At 49.2% G+C, this 17,491-nt stretch overlaps 9 protein-coding genes across 9 annotated transcripts; 4 read left to right on the top strand and 5 right to left on the bottom strand.

Annotated features, from left to right (window-relative positions):
- Window positions 1-48: 48 nt before the first annotated feature.
- BDV38DRAFT_283415 (copper metallochaperone COX17) lies at window positions 49-397 on the bottom strand (the record flags this gene model as incomplete). The annotated part of the gene is made up of 3 exons (XM_032060037.1): window positions 49-189; window positions 254-306; window positions 373-397. The coding sequence occupies 3 exons, from the start codon at window positions 395-397 to the stop codon at window positions 49-51; spliced, it is 219 nt and encodes a 72-aa protein (XP_031913089.1).
- A 482-nt stretch (window positions 398-879) lies between these two features.
- BDV38DRAFT_283414 (GTPase-activating protein RNA1) lies at window positions 880-2,130 on the top strand (the record flags this gene model as incomplete). Its single annotated transcript, XM_032060036.1, has 1 exon — window positions 880-2,130. One exon carries the CDS (start codon window positions 880-882, stop codon window positions 2,128-2,130), a length of 1,251 nt encoding a protein of 416 aa, XP_031913088.1.
- Window positions 2,131-2,918: 788 nt separating this feature from the next.
- BDV38DRAFT_247879 (uncharacterized protein) lies at window positions 2,919-3,927 on the bottom strand. The gene is made up of 2 exons (XM_032054703.1): window positions 3,082-3,927; window positions 2,919-2,972 (listed from the first exon to the last, which is right to left on the bottom strand). The coding sequence occupies exon 1, from the start codon at window positions 3,622-3,624 to the stop codon at window positions 3,445-3,447; it is 180 nt and encodes a 59-aa protein (XP_031913086.1). The 5' UTR covers window positions 3,625-3,927; the 3' UTR covers window positions 2,919-2,972; window positions 3,082-3,444.
- Window positions 3,030-3,431, bottom strand: BDV38DRAFT_283413 (phospholipase; the record flags this gene model as incomplete). The annotated part of the gene is made up of 1 exon (XM_032060035.1): window positions 3,030-3,431. The coding sequence occupies one exon, from the start codon at window positions 3,429-3,431 to the stop codon at window positions 3,030-3,032; it is 402 nt and encodes a 133-aa protein (XP_031913087.1).
- A 205-nt stretch (window positions 3,928-4,132) lies between the features above and the next one.
- Window positions 4,133-5,890, top strand: BDV38DRAFT_247877 (transcription elongation factor DST1). Its single transcript, XM_032054702.1, has 2 exons — window positions 4,133-4,312; window positions 4,697-5,890. Exon 2 carries the CDS (start codon window positions 4,741-4,743, stop codon window positions 5,653-5,655), a length of 915 nt encoding a protein of 304 aa, XP_031913085.1. The 5' UTR covers window positions 4,133-4,312; window positions 4,697-4,740; the 3' UTR covers window positions 5,656-5,890.
- Window positions 5,891-6,172: 282 nt separating this feature from the next.
- Window positions 6,173-6,628, top strand: BDV38DRAFT_283411 (uncharacterized protein; the record flags this gene model as incomplete). Its single annotated transcript, XM_032060034.1, has 1 exon — window positions 6,173-6,628. The coding sequence occupies one exon, from the start codon at window positions 6,173-6,175 to the stop codon at window positions 6,626-6,628; it is 456 nt and encodes a 151-aa protein (XP_031913084.1).
- A 69-nt stretch (window positions 6,629-6,697) lies between these two features.
- Window positions 6,698-8,254, bottom strand: BDV38DRAFT_99057 (putative pectin methylesterase). The gene is made up of 2 exons (XM_032064239.1): window positions 7,388-8,254; window positions 6,698-7,330 (listed from the first exon to the last, which is right to left on the bottom strand). Exons 1-2 carry the CDS (start codon window positions 7,988-7,990, stop codon window positions 6,767-6,769), a joined length of 1,167 nt encoding a protein of 388 aa, XP_031913083.1. The 5' UTR covers window positions 7,991-8,254; the 3' UTR covers window positions 6,698-6,766.
- A 1,271-nt stretch (window positions 8,255-9,525) lies between these two features.
- On the bottom strand, window positions 9,526-12,963 carry BDV38DRAFT_99053 (uncharacterized protein). Its single transcript, XM_032064238.1, has 3 exons — window positions 12,338-12,963; window positions 12,053-12,276; window positions 9,526-11,988 (listed from the first exon to the last, which is right to left on the bottom strand). The coding sequence occupies exons 1-3, from the start codon at window positions 12,711-12,713 to the stop codon at window positions 9,637-9,639; spliced, it is 2,952 nt and encodes a 983-aa protein (XP_031913082.1). The 5' UTR covers window positions 12,714-12,963; the 3' UTR covers window positions 9,526-9,636.
- A 2,996-nt stretch (window positions 12,964-15,959) lies between these two features.
- On the top strand, window positions 15,960-17,288 carry BDV38DRAFT_247867 (uncharacterized protein; the record flags this gene model as incomplete). Its single annotated transcript, XM_032054701.1, has 2 exons — window positions 15,960-16,621; window positions 16,683-17,288. Coding segments are annotated over exons 1-2 (574 nt in total), but the record flags the coding sequence as incomplete, so codon positions are not given.
- Window positions 17,289-17,491: the final 203 nt, after the last annotated feature.

Here is a 17,491-nt window from a genome sequence, read left to right as displayed (position 1 = left end):
TGAAAACCAAGCTGCGTGCACTTGATCCCGTTCCTGGCAGCGAATAGCCTAGACCTTGAATCCGTATCCAGCCATACAGGCCTTGTACTGTTCAATCATGGACTTGCATTCTTGCTGGGGCTCGTCGGATTTCGAGAAGAGCATGCAGTCATCACGGGCGGTCTTTTCGGTTTTGCAGACGCAGCAGGGCTGTAGAAATAATTGATTAGCATCGGGTTTGGGGATGTGTCGAAAAACGCTAGGGTAATCGTACTTTTGGCTTCTCGGCAGGCGCCGGGGTAGGTTCGGGGGTTTTCTCAGTAGAACCTGGGGGATTTGTATGTTAATGAGTGGACTTGCGGAGAAACCGGAGGTCTGGAGAAGTTGACTTACTGCTGGAACCGACGAGCCACGACATGATGGAAAGGTCGTTTTGAGTGGTTGATGGGAGAGATTGACTGAAGAGGGGGGGGTTAAAACTAGATGGTAGGTTAAGACGCGAGATTGCGAAAGATTGTACTCCGTGGATGAATCAACCTGGATTCAAGAAAACGATGCTGATTAATGCAATGATGCGATGCGCCAAATGGCGGCACTGGTTGCTGTGGATTCCTGGAGCGGCGATCGCAAGTTTTGTAGTAATTTTGGTATTGATCAGATTGGGTTTAGCGTGAGATTTTGGGTTCTCTCATTGCAGGTGCAAATCATCCCGCTTGACTGGCTTGAAGTTTTTATTCTTCTTTCCTTCGCACTTGTTTTGCTTTTCCACACTCTTTATAAACGCTCACTGGGTTTTCGCTAGATATAGTCGTCTTAGACAATATACAGATCATCATTTTTGTGTTGTCTTCTCACATTGCCTTATTTGGATACCAATTCCACCCCTGAAATTACCCCGCCATGGCCCCTCCTAAGGTCTTTTCTCTTGAAGGCAAAGGCCTCAAGCTGGACACCGATGTGGATGTCGAAGCCCATATTAAGCCTCTGATTGAGAGCACCGACTACACTGAAATCCGCCTTGGTGGCAATACTTTTGGCGTGAAAGCCTGTGAGCGCTTGGGTACCGCCTTTTCCACCCAGAAGAACCTCGAAGTCGCTGAACTTGCCGACATTTTCACATCGCGTCTGATTGAAGAGATCCCCGACGCCCTGACTCACCTTTTGAATGCGCTCCTTGAGATCCCGACTCTTCATACCGTCAACCTTTCCGACAATGCCTTCGGCAAGCGGACCTCGAAGCCCCTCGTCGACTTCCTCTCTGCCCACGCTCCTTTGCGCCATCTTATCTTGAATAATAATGGTATGGGCCCTGACGCAGGTGTGGAGATTGCCGGGGCACTGGTGGAGCTTGCAAAGCGTAAGGAGGAGGCCCGCAAGGAAGGAAAAGAGGTCCCTCGGCTGGAGAGCATTGTCTGCGGCCGGAACAGACTGGAGAATGGAAGTATGGCGGCGTGGGCACGTGCATATGAGGTGCACGCTGTAGGAATGCGCTCAGTGAAGATGACACAGAACGGCATTCGTCAGGAGGGTATCTCCCAGCTGTTGAGAGAGGGTCTCCGCCACGCCAGCAGCCTCGAAGTCCTTGACTTGCAGGATAACACCTTCACCATTTTGGGCTCCACAGCTCTCTCTGAGGTGCTTCCAGGCTGGACTTCCCTGCGCGAGCTCGGTGTCGGTGACTGTTTGCTCTCCGCTCGTGGTGGTGTGAAGGTTGCGCAGGCTTTGGCCGGTGCCAAGAACGAGAAGTTGGAAACACTTCGTCTGCAATATAATGATATCACGGCCGAGGGTGTTAAACAGTTCTTGCACGCGACCAAGACCGCACTGCCTTCGTTGCGCCGAATTGAGCTAAACGGAAACAAGTTTATGGAGGACGACGACAACGTCAATGAGTTGCGCGAGATCCTGGAGGCTCGTAAGGAAGAACACGGCAAGGATGACGACCCGGAGGAGATGTGGGGTGTGGACGAGCTGGATGAGCTCGAAGAGGAAAGCGACGAAGAAGAAGAGGAGGAAGAGGAAGAGGAGGAAGAGGAAAAGGCCGAGAAGTTTGTGAAAGACAATGTTAAGGCTGAGGAGGCCAAGGTTGCTCAGAAGCAGGACAAGGACGTTGATGAACTTGCCGAGGCTCTGGGAAAGACTGGTCTGTAAACACGCCCTGGCTTGACCGATCATTCGCCTACTCCCGTCATTTCCCATATACCCGATGCAGCGGGCGGTACCTACTTGCGCGCAGGAGCTGCGGTCATGTCTAATGATGTGTCTAGGACCGGCTGGCATGCGTCCGTTGGTTACGGTCAAAAGAGTTCACAACAATGAGCTCCGGAAAAGACCGAGTCAACGTGCCAGTTGAAGTTGTCCTAACACCGCCCGCCGTGAGTTGCACCCGCGCTTGGATACGGCTGACGTCCTTTGTTTTATGCTTCATGCCCCCTTGTCACACTCGCATCTTGGTATTTTTCAGGGACTTTAGATTAGACAACTATTGGCCTGTTCCAACCATACGACTTAAATTTTGCCCCAGTGATGTATATAATGAATCAAAAATGAGAACGAAATCCACACGCAAGAGGTGTTATGTAGGAAGGAATAAGTAAATCATCTTAGGGTCGATCTGGACATAGATCCTGAGATGGCTAAGCTAGCTTGTGATAGATACAACCCTAGACAGTAGTACTTCTTATTCGTCAGCGTGTATAGCTCTCCAAGTTTATCTGTCATTGTTCAGGGCGTGTGTTTGATATTATCTAGGTTAGGCCTGGTGGTCCGTTGCCACTTAAGCCCTCCTGTGGATCATGTTTCTTCAACTCACACCAAAGGTGGTGATTCTCCCCTTGCTGGGCGTCTTCTGCATATATCCCTAAAGAAGGTCATCCCATTCCATTCTCTTCGTTGCATCTTTGCCACCATGCCGTCCTGAAGCACGGTAGTACAACCTGGCCAGTTTCTTGCAAATTCTGACAGCGCGGACTAGTTCACATTGATGGTAAAGACTAAAAAGTAAATCATACATCAGTCATCCAAACCCGCCATAACCAATACCAGGATAATCAAGAGAAGCAGGCTCTAGGAGATAGGGAAGGAACGAAAGGGAAATCGTACTCTTCCTTGAATCTAAGATCTATCTGCGCTTTTGCGGCCTTGGTGAAGCGCCCTTGAATTCGGTAATTCTGATAACCGAAGTCATGGCGCTCGCATGCCCGCTGAAAAGGGAATCCTAAAGGGTTGCTTGGAGCCTTTGTGCAACCATCAGAGTACCAGTCTAACTGAGGAGGGTCGTTTGCCTCTCTGCGAGCAGTGAAATCAGGCAGCTCGATGCCAAAAAGAAGTTCGTCAGTAATAGACTGAAGGCCCTGGCTTCCTGAGAGGCTTGGAGCGTCACCATTTGGCGTGGCGAGGGGGAGGGCCAGGGCGGCTGGGAGGAGAGCAATGAGAAAGCTGTTAGCCTTCATTGCGTTATTGAGGTTATAGAGAGTTAGGGGGTTGGTTAGTCAAGTACAAATAGAGGATGGAAAGCTTGTAGCACCCAAGAATGATATGTAGGCTGATGAGAGCCGTACACGATATACGAGTAAGAGTGTGAGGAACAGAAACATAGAGGAGAGAGCAACCACTGCTCTTTCTATTTGTGGTCAGATGCTGCATTATGTGAACATGATCTCAGTCTGTTCTTGCCCGGTGGTAGGTATCAACGCATCACAGTGATGCCATGCCATAATGTTATCCCGCTTAACCATATCATACTTAAGCCCCAACTGGCCCAAATATTACAGGCGCCAGTCCACTAGATTGCCAGCAGTAGTAATTCCAGAGAGCCTTGGGTTGTAGCATAGACTCTTAGCCTGAGTCATAGTCTTGACTCCGACCAATTGACATAGCCAATAAAGTTTATGCCGGATAATCACTGGAAGATGAAGTTAGGGATAATAGGCACCGCGCTTCTTTGAGAGTACTTGTATAACTATAACTATAACTACATAGTTTGTAGACAGAAATCGGAACCGGAGAAACAACTCGGGGGGAAGACACAGATTCTGCCATGTCTTACCGTCTTTTGCCCTTGTTGAGTGACAGAGGCCGATAGGAGACCATTCCGAAACAGGCAATTTAGGCTTGGCGTGGAGTATTGGGAATCGCGCGGAATCGCTGCCTTTATAAATTACTTCCGACTTTCACCTCTTCTTCCTCCACCACTCCATCCTGGATACCATCTCCTCAATCCCCCCTCTCGTTCGACCCCGTGTGTGAGGAGCGTTTCAGCATTCGCTCGTCCCAAACCACACCTGCGATCATTTGCGCCGGCTCTTGAGCGTTACGGTGAACTTTGTGAAGAGTGAGTGCTAAAATCCCCTCTTCCTTGCTTCCCATTCACCATCATCTGCCGTCGGTTACTGCCAAAGCTATCCGGGCGCCTGGTACAGCATATTACTCGCGCATAAAATGGAGACCATTCATGATTTTGCATTAACGGAGGTTCCTGAAGAGGCACGTGCGCATGGGTTGTCCCGCCATACTCCAGTGCCTGGCGACGTCAGCCTTTTTTCTTGAGAGATGGGTAGCTCGGGAAGCTTCGTATTCTCTATTGGCGATCCCATGAGCGGTCGCCTTCATCTAAAATCTAGCGCTCATAAGATTCATCGTCTTATCCTGACTTGACTAGTCATTTTATATCGGAATTTTCTCTGTTTTGCGCTAATCATAGTGTTTCACCTGATAGGTACTTCGAAGTCTCCTGCCTCTCGTTTAGATCACATTGACAACATGCCCTTGGAAGCGAAGGAAATTGAACTCAAGGCGAAGGCCTTGACGAAGGCCGCCACTCAGAATGAACCAGCAGCCAACATTGTATCCTTGCTTAAAGAGCTCCAACAAGGTGTGAAGGCGACAGAGGATCTGCTGCGATCCACCCGTGTGGGGATCATCGTCAACAAATTCAAACAGCACAAGTCGCCCGAGGTCTCCCGCCTATCCAGTGAAATCGTGTCCAGGTGGCGGAATGAAGTCAACAAGCAGAAGGCGAGTGGATCGCCCGCGCCCAGCCAGCGTTCAAGCAATTCGCCGCGCCCGGCTCAGAACGGAACCGCTTCACCTGCCGGTACGACGCCTACAGACAAAGCATCCAAGTTGTCGGTTGCCCCGGATAAACGTACATGGAAGGCAGATGGTGTGGATGTCAATCAGACGGGAAGTAAGATTCGTGACAGTTGCATTGGGCTGATGTATGATGGACTGTGTCTGAACTCGACGGAATCTCCGCGTAACGTTCTGTCCAAGGCGTCAGCCGTGGAGGCCGCAGCATACAAGTCCTTGGGCCCTGAGACCAAAGAGCAGTACCGTACCAAGATCCGCAGTTTATTTCAAAACCTCAAGAACAAGTCGAATCCAACTCTCCGCATCCGTGTCCTCAGCAGCGATGTGACCCCCGAGCAGTTCGTGCGCATGTCACACGACGAGCTGCGCTCCGACGAACAGCGCGAGAAGGACGCAAAGATCCAGAAGGAGAATATGGACAAGGCAATGGTTGCCCAAGCAGAGCGCAGTATCAGTACCAGTCTGCAGTGCGGTAAATGCGGACAACGCAAAGTCACATACACCGAGGCCCAGACGCGCAGTGCAGACGAACCGATGACTTTGTTCTGTACTTGTCTGAACTGCGGAAAGTCCTGGAAGCAGTAACTTCTTTCTTCCTCACTCCTCAATGTTCTACTTCTCTATCTTCCTCCGATTTATTGTTCCATTTCACCTTCTTACTCCACCTCATCTTTACTTTCTATAGTTGTTTTATCGAGTCTGTCCAATTACGCTACGGCGTGGAGTTTGGTTGCTTAAAAGAGGTCGTCATTCTCGGGGGGCAAGCAGGTTGAGCCCCGCGAGTTTTTTTTTTTTTTTTTTTATCATTACCATTACATTTTGACTATTTAGTGCCGGTAGATAGATGATTAACGAAGTGCGTTGACTGCTCCCAATCAATCAATTAATCAATCAGGACAACAACATAAGATGATAATGATATCAAACCATACCATACCATCGACGTCATCGTGAAAACACCCCCCTCATACAACCTCAAATAACAACTACAACACCACCATTCACTAAACCATATCTCCAATCCACACAAGAAGAACCTTAACGCTCAAAACAACAAAAACAGAAAAGAAAGGAAAGAAAAGAAAAAAAAGAAAAACCAAAGATGTCCAAACGAACCTCCCTCCTCACGCGCACGCGCACATTATGCCAAAACTTCTCCACCAGCGCTCCCCTCCCAACGCTCCTCTCAAACTTCACCCAAAACACTCCACCCACAGCCCTGGAACACGGTCTCCCGCAACTCGCCCCCTTCCTCGGGCGCCCATTCACCGGTCAGGAAGGACTACGACACTACTTCGGACTTTTGTCTGAGCTGCTTACGATCGAGAAGATGGATTTCGAGCCGGAGGAGAAATGGGTTGTGGATGAGAGGGCGATGGCGGTTTCGCTGAGGGGGGAGGCGAGGTTTCGGTGGAATGAGACGGGGCAGGCTTGGGATGAGACGTTTGCGTATCGGATTGGGCTTTTGGAGGAAGGGGGGGAGGTGAAGGTTGTGGGGTATGAGGTTTGGGCGGATACGGGGGCGGCGTATTTGGCTAGGGTTGGGGGGTTAGATTAGTGGTAGGGGGTTTTATCATGTGTATTTCATGTCTCTTTTATTTCTTTTCCTTTTACTTGTTCGGTTGGGGAAGAAGGGAGATGTATGATATGATTGAGAGAAGGGGTGTGTATTTGGAGCATGATAATAGTAATTCAATCAGTTCTTGTCCACATTCCAGTCGATCCAGCCGATGTTCCCGGATTTCCCGTCTGGATACTGGAAGACTCTTGCTGGGGAGCTGTATCTCGCGTACTCCTTGTCGTCCATTACTATTGTGACGTTTCCGTCTCTTCGGCCTGTGGCGTTGAAGCCCGGTCCGAAAACCTTGTACTCAGCCATGACGGTATCCTTGTTCAAGCGACCCTCGCCATCGACAATCCAGTCGATGTACCCAGCTGGAATGATACTTGCGTCTTCGGAGGTGCGCGCGAATATAGACCGGTGCTGGCTATTCCATGGACGGCCCAGAGCGCATTTACCCCGGATATCGGGAGCTATGGATGTATTGGCTGCCTTGACGGTAGAATCGACGATGTACACGCCGTAGTTGTTGGTGAAGGTAGTGTTAGTTCCTTTCCAAGCTGTGATACCACCGCCGCAGTTGCGTAGAAGAATCTCAGACGATTGGATCCAGGCAGTGCCGAAACCGTAGAGAAAGTCAGTTTGGCCGGCGATGATACTTTTGTGGAAGTAGGCGTTGCCCAGTTTACCCACGTAAACCTGAGTTCTTTGGTTAGGTTCAGTTCACACTCGACTGCAAGAGTAGGGAAAGCGTACAGTGTCCTGGTAAGAATAGAACCCGCAGTGATAGAACCCGCCATTGGCGCGACTGAAGCTGATCGCATGCGCCGGTCCATCGGAGTAGTCTCGCCAGGTATTCGTGAAATCAATATTGTATGCCCGGAAATCGATGTTGCCGAAAGGTGTATCCTCTGGCACAGGATATCCTGTCGTGCCCGATCCTGTATAGCTTGATTCCAGCGTGGGCGCGACGGTCAGGACGCTCGAGAAGACATTATCCACTGCCTGACCGGTATTGTCATGGTTGGCTTGGGCCCAGGTAAGAGTGACCTTGTTTTTGGTAGCATTGTTAGGGTCATCAGTCTGTCCGAGGAGCGTGACAGGCCCGGACCGAGTAACATTTACTTGCTCCTTATACGTTCCTGGGAGGATGAGGATGGTCTGGGTGGTGTTATCATTCGGGAGGGAAAGAATGGCGTCTTGCACAGTGGTGAAATGGGCGGAGGGGTCAGTCTTGGAGACAAGAATTGTTCCTTCCGGACAGCTGAGGGCCGTTTGACAGGCATATCTAGAAGTTTTGAGCGGGCTTGCCGATGCCAAAAGGGCACCCAACAGGAGTGATAGTCCCGATGAACGCATGGTGACCAAATTGTATGGTGGGAATCCGCTGGTATGAACAAGCAATCCCTCTCACGCTCTTCCCGAAATGCAGTGTGAATCTTTTATACCTCATAACGGAAAATCTATCTCATGTTCTTCTACCCCGGGAAAAATTGCGGGGAGACACAGTAGTAAAGTCAACGCGGATCAATACCGTTGGTCAAGCATACGCAGCCAACTCCGACTGTCACAAGGCTTATCCATAGCCCAAGAGCTTGTATAACTACCTAGGTCACTAATTGGGCGAATCTGGGGGTTCTGGGGATTGGATCACTCCGCATTTGGGCGTAAATTTCCCCAGACCAGGAGACGGAGAAATTTGATATAGTATGCGGAGAATTGCTTTCCACCTGTTAGCATCTTTAGTCTAAGAGTTAAAGAACATGAGAATTTTTTTTCGTATATCGAGTCAAGTATAAGACGACCGGTATGCCATATTATGGATTGTAACTTCGAGATGCTTAATCATTCTACCGCGTAGAATCATATACCCAGTATGGGGTGGACCTAAGGTGATGTCGCTATGTGGGGTGCCGTATGTATACCAGACATTGAAGAGAGCACGGGCATAGGCTCAGACAGCACCATTTCACATAGAGCGGATGAGTAAAGAGGCCGATGTAGTCTTTGTAGGTGAACAGTAACGACAAAGCAGTAGCATATCACGAGTCCACTGTGTCTTGAATTCACCAAAACGTCGCGGTACTCCGGCAGGTGACTTCCACTTTGGGACAACATCGGACCACTTCAGGCCAAGCGAACTGGTGCCTCAGATTACAGGCCAACAATCATCCCACTGAGGGATTTTCTGCTTTCTGCTTCTTTCCTTCTGTTTCCTTCTCTCACGTGGATCCCAATACCAGAGCGGGGCGTACCTTGCAGCAATTGTTCATATGATCAATACTAGGCGCATAGTCCGTCGCGGTGGACCGAACCCACCACAGCTTTCGAGCTACTTAGCTAGTAGCCAGCTCAGCTCCAAAGAACGCTAGCCCACCACACTACACAGTACTACTACCCACTCCGACTACTCAGCTTGCATGATTCAAATATTCGAGAATCTACCTCGGTGTTTTCTCTCTATCGGGCGGTGTCCGAGGGGTAACTGTTACGTAGTCCGCGCGGTTGAGATAGTGAGGGCTCCACCGTACCTGCCAAGAGGGGCTCTGGGTGCGTTGAGTGGACCGTGTCTAAGATGAGACTGAGCGCAGTTTAGATTTGCCGATCCGAATAATAGTCAGGGGGGGGGGTGAAAGAAAAAAGAAGGGAAGAAAAAAGAGGAAGAGAAATGGAAATGACAATAGATTTAAAAAGATTTTTGAGAAAAAGTAGGAACAAAAGACAGAAGATTGTGGAGGACAGTTGGTTTACTAGAAATACTAAAGAGAGAAAAAAAGAAAACATTCTTTGGAAACCCTTGATTTGACTAATTTACCACTATTAATGACATACATACATGATAAAAGAAAGGAAAATTCACTCTATAAACGTAGAGCAAAGTAATAAAGGCATAAAAAGTCTATAATACGGGGTAAAATAATAAAGCCGGTGCACCAGCTCATGCATGTATGCTCAAGTGATATCCAGATCGGATAATATTAAATGAAATGAGCGTAATCAAGCGTTTACTCGTCCTCTTCGACCTCAGCACGGGCACCCAGCATGTAGCGGGACTTGCCGTGGGCGTCGACCTCGTGCTCAATAGCCAGCTTGGAGAGGTGGCTGAGCATGTTCTCGATCTTGGTGTCAGCCTTGGAACGGTTCTTGCGGCCAAGGTTGTCAAGACCAGGGATGATGGTGAGGAGGTAGTAGACGACGGCAATGATGATGGTGACACCGATGGAGTAGGCCCAGATAACAACGACAGTGACAATGTCGACGTCACCGTTGACGGAGAACTCAGCCTTGCTGGGAGGGCTGGTCTGCTCGTAGTCACCAGAGAGCCAGCCGAACACACAGAACAGGGTGGAGAGGACATCGACAACGAAGATAGCACCGACCAGCTGCCAAGAGGGCCAGGTCTTACCACCACGGGTAACGAAGATCAGCCAGTTCTCAGTAAGGGCAACCTCAAGGAAGAGGATTTCCTGAGGAGAACCGAAGTTCTGGATGATACCGCCGTTGGAAAGGAAGAGAGAAGCACGGATGATCCAGGTGGCAGCGGCAAGCAAGATACCAAGGATGACGGAGATGACCCAGATCTTAGGAAGCTGCCACTCGACAGGACGCTGCTCGAAGTGGGCGTTATCGTAGGCGATGGCAATGGTAGCCAAATCAGCGAAGAGGGCAATGAAGACAATAAGATCAGCACGGATGGTCTCCTCGATGATGATCATGGAGGTAACGAGGTAGATCTCAAGATGGAGACACAGAGCAATACGGTACTGAATGTAAGCCTTCATACGCTGGAAAATCTGACGAGCGAGCTTGATAGCGTCGACAATGGTGGAGAGACCAGGGGCAAGGAAGACAATATCAGCGGCGGCCTGGGCGGCTTCAGTGGAACCCTCGACAGCGATACCACAGTCAGCCTTCTTGAGGGAAGGAGCATCGTTGACACCATCACCAGTCATGGCAGTTAAGTGACCACGCTGCTGAAGCATCTCGACGACCTGGTATTTGTGCTCGGGGAAGACCTCAGCGAAACCATCAGCCTTCTCAACAAGGTCGTACTGAGCAGAGCCAGCAAGACCACCGTGGATAAGACGCTCAGAGTCGTAGACCTTGGTGCTCAGGGCAAGCATCTTGCAAGTTTCCTTAGCAATGGCAAGAGCATCACCAGTCAACATCTTAACGGAAAGACCAAGGTGCTGGGCCTCAGCGATGGTGTGGGCAGTATCTTCACGAGGGGGGTCAAACATGGGGTACATGCCCAGAAGTTGCCAGGGCTCACCCTCCTTCTGGACGGCAACACCAAGAGAACGGAAACCACGGCGAGCGAACTCAGCAGACTTCTCACGGAACTTGTTGGCCTCCTCCTCGGAGCACTCAGACATGTTGAGAATAGCCTTGGGAGCACCCTTAGCACAGACGTAACGGACACCGTCGCAAGTACAGATGGTGGTGATACGCTTGGAGACGGGGTCGAAAGGAGTGTACTTCTCGGTAACCCAGTTGCGAGCGAGGATCTCACGAGCCTTGGGGTAACGACGGAGAGTAAGGATGGTAACCTTGTCGATGGGGTCGAGGTTCTTGACGTTGTGGTTGGAGGCAATAGCAGCAACAGCCATCATCCAGTTAACATCAACGCCCTCGTTGACGTAGGGCTCACGGATGGAGAGCTGGTTGGCAGTAAGAGTACCAGTCTTGTCAGAGCACAGGATGTCAACACCAGCAAGGGATTCGATGGCAGTGAGCTTCTGAACGATAGCCTTCTGCTCAGCCAGGTAGGCGGCACCGACAGCCAGGGTGGTGGTGGTGACGACAGGGAGACCGACGGGGACACCAATGATCAACAGAATGAGAGTCCAGCGGAGCAAGAAGTTCTCCTCGTTCTCAGGAGTAGCGATCATCATATGACGGTAGAAACCACCAATCCAGGCAGCGAGAATCCAGAACATGACGAGAACCAGGAGAGAAGTACCAATGTTGTCCATGACAGCCTTGAAGTGACCGGAATCAGAGGCACCCTGGACGAGAGCAGCGGTCTTACCGACGAAAGACTGCTTGGCGGTAGCGAGAACAATACCGTAGGCCTTACCACGCTTGCAACCAGTGGTGTAGTAGCAAGTGTCAGCCATGTACTTGTCGACAGCAAGAGATTCACCAGTGATGGCGGACTGGTCAACAGCGACCAGAGAGACTCCAGCACGGGCCTCAATGCCAGTGTCGTCCTCATCATCATCATCCTTCTCCTTGAGGGTGTCATCGTTGGCGGTGGCGAGGTATTCCTTGTAGGTCTCGAACATCTCGGGCTTGGAGTAGTCACAGATCAGGCGGACATCGGCAGGAACGACGGTACCTTCCTCGACCACAACCTGTAGAGGCAATTGGTTAGTCAATGAATTCCAAAGCGTAGCACATAACAAGCCAGGCACATACGATATCACCAGCAACAAGCTCACGAGCAAGGATCTCCTGCTCTTGTCCCTCACGAATAACAACAGCCTTCATGGCAATGTCACCCTTCAGCGAAGCAACAACGTCGGCGGCCTGCTTTTCCTGATACCAACCGACGACAGCGTTAAGCATAAGAATACCAATAATCACACCCAAATCGATCCAGTCACGCAGACCAGCGGCGAGCAAAACAGCAAGTTCCATAACTAGTAGGTTGTCAGCGGGGCTGCAATTCCTCTCTAAAACGCATAGCTGTCGAAAACGTACCATAGAGAATAGGACCACGGAAGTAACCAATGAACTGAACGAAGAAGTTGGTCTTCTCAGTAGTCAGTTCGTTCCAGCCAGTGCGCTTGCGACGAGCCTCAACATCAGCGCCACGGAGACCAGCACGCAGGTCGGTCTCGAGCCACTCATCGGGGCAGACGAAGCCCTCCTCAACACCATCGCCTCCCTTCTTCCAGAACTGCCAGCTCTTCTTCGCCTTCTTGGTGCTCATAGCACCAGCAGAAGAGGTCGAGCCACGGCGCTTGTCGCGAGCAGTCGAGATATAACGGTTAAGAGCGGCATACTCATCGAGGTTGGCGCCATCACGGTCACCATTCTCCACGTCGGGAGCATAGGAGATTCTCCGCTCCGCCATTGTTGCTTCGGCTCACACAGCCTTTGGGACCCAACGATATGAGCAGATGCAAACAAAGTATGGCAGGAATGGCAAGAGTCGGAATTCCTATAGAGAGAAGAAGAAGAAGGGAGGGGAGAGGGGTGGAAGGGATGTACTCTTTAATATGTCTGGATGGGGGGGGTGAGCGAGATTGATTTGCACGGGACCTGAACAAACACGTCTTGGTCTCTAAGCTCCAACGGGCGACCTTCCCTGTGCGTAAGCCCACTTTTTTTTTTTTTTTTTTTTTTTTTTTTTTTTTTTTTTTTTTTTTTTTTTTTTTTTTTGGGTTCTAAGTTTCGGGGTCGTGTGGCCGGGTGCAGTAGCCACTTTGATCGAAAGTTCACTGTCCCTGAAAGGCCGACCCGACCTCCGACCCTCTTTGGGTCCAATCCTCCTGCGCACACACATTTTTGCTTAACGGGACGCACTCGCGAGCAGATTTTTCTTTTTTGTTTTTTCCACCTTCACATATTTTTCATTTTTCATTTTCGTCTTCCCTGAATGGCTGAATTCTCCAAGGTAAATGTGGGCCCCTTACCGCATCTAGTTTAGTCTCACCCTTTGGAAAACTCTTACCTTTCCATATTAACACGATGGTACGCCGCCTTACGCCTCTGGGGCCTTGTCCTCTATGCTCAATGGAGTAATCTCTACTGTACGGTTAGTCTCCATGACCGGCAGCTCTGTGCCGAGTTCGCCCCCCTCTCCTCCACTCTCTCCATACACTTCACAGGAAGCGTAAACCACGGGCGATGAGAGGATTCTGGGGTGTCATGGTACGTTGCAATACATCGGTAAAATCGGCCACAGGGCAAAATGCCACCCCATGGAAGGTATGTGACTTGTAAAATACCATACCGCTTGGCCCGGTCTCCATCGGTCTAGTTATCGGCCAGTCTCTCACTCTCGTACCTGACTCTGGGGGTGTGATTGTGGGCAAAAATTCTCTTACGGTACGCAGTGCCGCGTGCGGGTGGCCCTCGTTAATTTTCCTCATCCTTCCCATTCAATCTCAATTTTACTATGCGCGATTTTCCAGCCGCTTGCGACGAGGCGTTTTTTTCCCTTACCAAGTCACCAGAGTACTAATTTCCATTCGAATAATCATAATCATCAAATTTGCCGTCAAAGTTCCAGGAAATTTGAGACCAACATGAAAGGGCAAATGAAGGATAAGACAAGAAAAGCTATCGGTTTCTGTTATCTTCCTAGTTCCTGCAGCAAATGACAAGTCAGGATTTGCATCAATTTACTTTTGATTTCATTTTTCATTTTTCTTATTTTTTCTTGTCTTTGGGACCTCCTTGCAGAGGCAGACGAGAGACTCATCTTCTTGAATCCAATAGTAGCAGTAGATAGAGAGGACGAGATTCCGAGGATGGTAAAAATGAAACTGTTCCGTTACGGGTGCATACGAGACATACAGGGCAAACAAACAAAACTAACATTGTTTCTGCTTGGCTCTGCTGTTGCAGCAAAATACTCCGTTTGGTTACTTCAAAGTTTTCCTTCATACGGTTACCATTCAAGGGCCGTCCTACCCGACCTTCCCGTCACCAATAACCACGAGTTCAGCCAACCGGGAAAGAGCAAGGGGCGACACGAAAATCCCATCCCATGCCATTTCCGGGTGCAGGGCAAAAAGAGGGTAGATTAAAAAATAAAAATAAAAATAAAAATAACAAAAAAAAGTAGTAAACAAACACCATCTCGAGTCCGAGACGCGATGACACTGCATGGTTAGATTATGATACGATGCTTCCAACAGGGTTTAATCAATGGATCATCGTGAGACTCCATCCGAGAGTAATAACGTCGTAGAATTAATCGTCTCCATGGTCAGAAGTCCCGACGGGAATTGTTACGGGGAAAGGGAAGAAAAAGTCAGTACGAATTGAAAGAGAGGTACCTTTTGTTCCCTTCCATCTTTTTTCCATTGTGGTCACTGTCAAGCCATCATGATTCAAGATTACACTTTTTTCAATACAGCATCGTTACCACATCTCATGGCATTCACATCCAGAACCTGAGTAACGACGCTATTCCCAAACCCAGCGGTCATTATGTCATCAGGATTAGTAGTTAGTTATTTCCTATCGATCATTTGTTGTTATCAGCAGTGAGGATGATGAACAATACTAGTAATTATTATCTTCTGCAGACGCACTCGCTGGTCATATCCCACGACCCGCTTAATTCCAGTTATGAATTTATTTGAATTATTTAGTTTATTTTATTTTTATTTATTTTTCTCTTCCTGGTTTTTGATTCCGATGAGTATTATTATTATTTATCTAATGTAACTAAAAACCCACACTAGCTCACCCAAAAAAATACTAACCCGGAGTCGATCGTTCTTGCTTCCCACCAAAGACCGAGCGCGTATGACGAGAAGAGACTCTCCACTCCACCTTCATTAGCCTCGCTCCAATCCGCGTCCTCTTGAACGTTGATTGAGTTTCGTCCCGTCCTTGTCTCGTGGGGAGCAAAAGGTCTCCATTTCCGAGCGTCATTTCCTGTGAGTGGTCGTTTGGCCGTGAGAGTCTCCGCCAACTAGTCAATGGCCCTCTCCATTTGGTTGCTTCTCGATTATTGCGATGGGATCATGGATTATTATTCTGGCCCTGCCATTGAGTAGCTTTTCTCGGTTCCCACCACCTATCATTAGTCCCGTTTGGTGTATAAGACTAGGAGCTATAATCAGCTTGAACTATCTGAGAATAGAATAGATTAGAGTATAGCTTCAGACCTCCGTAGCATTTGCCTCACACATGGGTTGCAATCGATGATTTCATCGGCGTTGATCCTGTGAAGTCATAGCCATCATCAGATCTTACCTATCTACATTGCGATAAGGTCCATCCAATTTGGATGCTCTCCTGCACCCTGAACGGGGAGGAAAGATAACCACGTTGCGTTGCGACATTTTTCCATGGGCTTGACAGACTGCGCTGTATGCATGCATGCGTGATAATGACCAATGGCCCTCCTGCAAACCAAGGGGGGGGAGGAAAAAGCGCTTGCTCATGCATGACCATGCCCGCCGATCGCCCGTGGCTGGTCCCTTTTTCCGATATGATCCTGTACTGAGGTCCGAATCATGACAGGTGAATGAGCGATATGACTATGAAAAGGCAAAAAGCCTCGCGCCAACTAGAGCGTCATCATGCCGCAAAAACGGAAACTCCAGATTAGGATAGATTCAGGTTGGAAAGTCGATGTGTCCAATTAATGAACGTAATTCATTTGACAACACAAGGGTGCATTGAAGTTCCTCTACTAATGCCCATGCTCTCTGCTATGCATGCATGGGCTTTGACACGATCATCGTCACCACTGCCAACCACCCGTTGTCTATCGTCAACCGCCCACGTCGTGGTTGCCGTTGGTTGCCCATCCCCCAGATCGGCTGACATCTCGCATCGGTCTGATAGACCAACCTCTTTTTTCTTCATTACCATTTCCTAGACCCGGTTTATTCCCTCACTGTCGCTCGCTATTATCCATGATGCAACAGGGAAATTGCCGGTTCGGGATCTCCTCCACACTTTTAGCTCCTCCCACAGAAGGCTTGTCTGTATACGAGAGCGAGTAAAAGTACGGTGGTATAGAATATACGCCTGCCAAGGCTGCCTCCACATTCAAATTTAGTTTATTTAGTTTCGTTATGGATTTATTTGCTTTTCGGTATGGGGTTAAGGCGCTCTGTAGTCTGTGGTACGTACAAAACCCGCTCTTGCGGGATTCGGTGAGAAAATCTGGAGTAGATAGACAGAAAAACCCCATACAATGCTGCTGCAGCAGAACGACGAGGTCCATGTCGGGATATTTCGAAGCTTCGGAGGGTCAATCGGGGCCAGTCTGGACCGCATACCGCCACCGTCCTGATTCAAAAATTAAAATAAAATAATAAAAAATAATCATAACAAAAAAAAGACCTCAGACCTCAGACCTTTAGACCACCCCCATGGAGCCTAGTAAGACTACGGAGTACAATGGTTATGGTATCCTCAGCGACAGGAGATTTCGGGGAGAAGGATGACCTGCATCATCCCTACTCCATACCATATCGACGGGGTTCACGATCCCAGTTGTCTCAGTCACATGTACGACTCGGGGGTTTGGGTAGACGATGCCATGTGGAACATGGCAGATCCACCATTGAGAAAGAAAGGAATGCCGTACTCTTTGTTCACCAAAGCTGTCCGGTATGCTTGATGGTATGTTTCCCTCGCCGACGGACGTCCTGTTCGCAGATCGAATGCTGTTTTGTTCCTATTTCAGTTAACTCTTTCGCGATAGTATAGACTACTGAATGAGGACAAGTCCATAGCAGCAGCAGGTTAGCGGGCGCTTTCCGCGGCTGATGGGGACCGGTACGGGTACGAATGTCGTTAGTAGATACGCTTGCCCGTTTAGTACCCGCTCATCTCGACTCTAGTGGTGACTGCTTATTGAATTCCGCTTTACTCCTAGCTCTGCAACAGATAACAAGGGAAGAGTCACAAAAATAGCATAAAGATGATTTCACGAAGTACGGAGTAAGTACGTACATACTCGGGTTCTTGTCCCGATAAGCAGAAGAAATAACGGATTCTGAATGCGTCGTTGCAAACGAGCCGAGGGAAATCCCCAGCCACCTCCATGCCCCATTCCCTCGATAATATTACAAAGGTACGACTTGAGACAGTAGTAGCTCTAACAGAATTAGTTCATCATCCATACAGCTAGATCAAAGCACCATCCGCCTATAG

The sequence above is a fragment of the Aspergillus pseudotamarii genome (assembly GCF_009193445.1).
Source record: "Aspergillus pseudotamarii strain CBS 117625 unplaced genomic scaffold BDV38scaffold_30, whole genome shotgun sequence".
NCBI classification, from domain to species: domain Eukaryota; kingdom Fungi; phylum Ascomycota; class Eurotiomycetes; order Eurotiales; family Aspergillaceae; genus Aspergillus; species Aspergillus pseudotamarii.
This window is presented reverse-complemented; position numbering and strand designations above follow the sequence as displayed.

Coding starts and splice junctions, on each gene's coding strand:
- BDV38DRAFT_247879 (XM_032054703.1), bottom strand. CDS start 3,624: ATGCAGCATCTGACCACAAATAGAAAGAGCAGTGGTTGCTCTCTCCTC.
- BDV38DRAFT_99053 (XM_032064238.1), bottom strand. CDS start 12,713: ATGGCGGAGCGGAGAATCTCCTATGCTCCCGACGTGGAGAATGGTGAC. Junction 12,277..12,337: donor CCGTGGTCCTATTCTCTATG/GTACGTTTTCGA, acceptor ACAACCTACTAG/TTATGGAACTTGCTGTTTTG. Junction 11,989..12,052: donor AGCTTGTTGCTGGTGATATC/GTATGTGCCTGG, acceptor TTGCCTCTACAG/GTTGTGGTCGAGGAAGGTAC.
- BDV38DRAFT_99057 (XM_032064239.1), bottom strand. CDS start 7,990: ATGCGTTCATCGGGACTATCACTCCTGTTGGGTGCCCTTTTGGCATCG. Junction 7,331..7,387: donor TCTATTCTTACCAGGACACT/GTACGCTTTCCC, acceptor CAAAGAACTCAG/GTTTACGTGGGTAAACTGGG.
- BDV38DRAFT_247877 (XM_032054702.1), top strand. CDS start 4,741: ATGCCCTTGGAAGCGAAGGAAATTGAACTCAAGGCGAAGGCCTTGACG.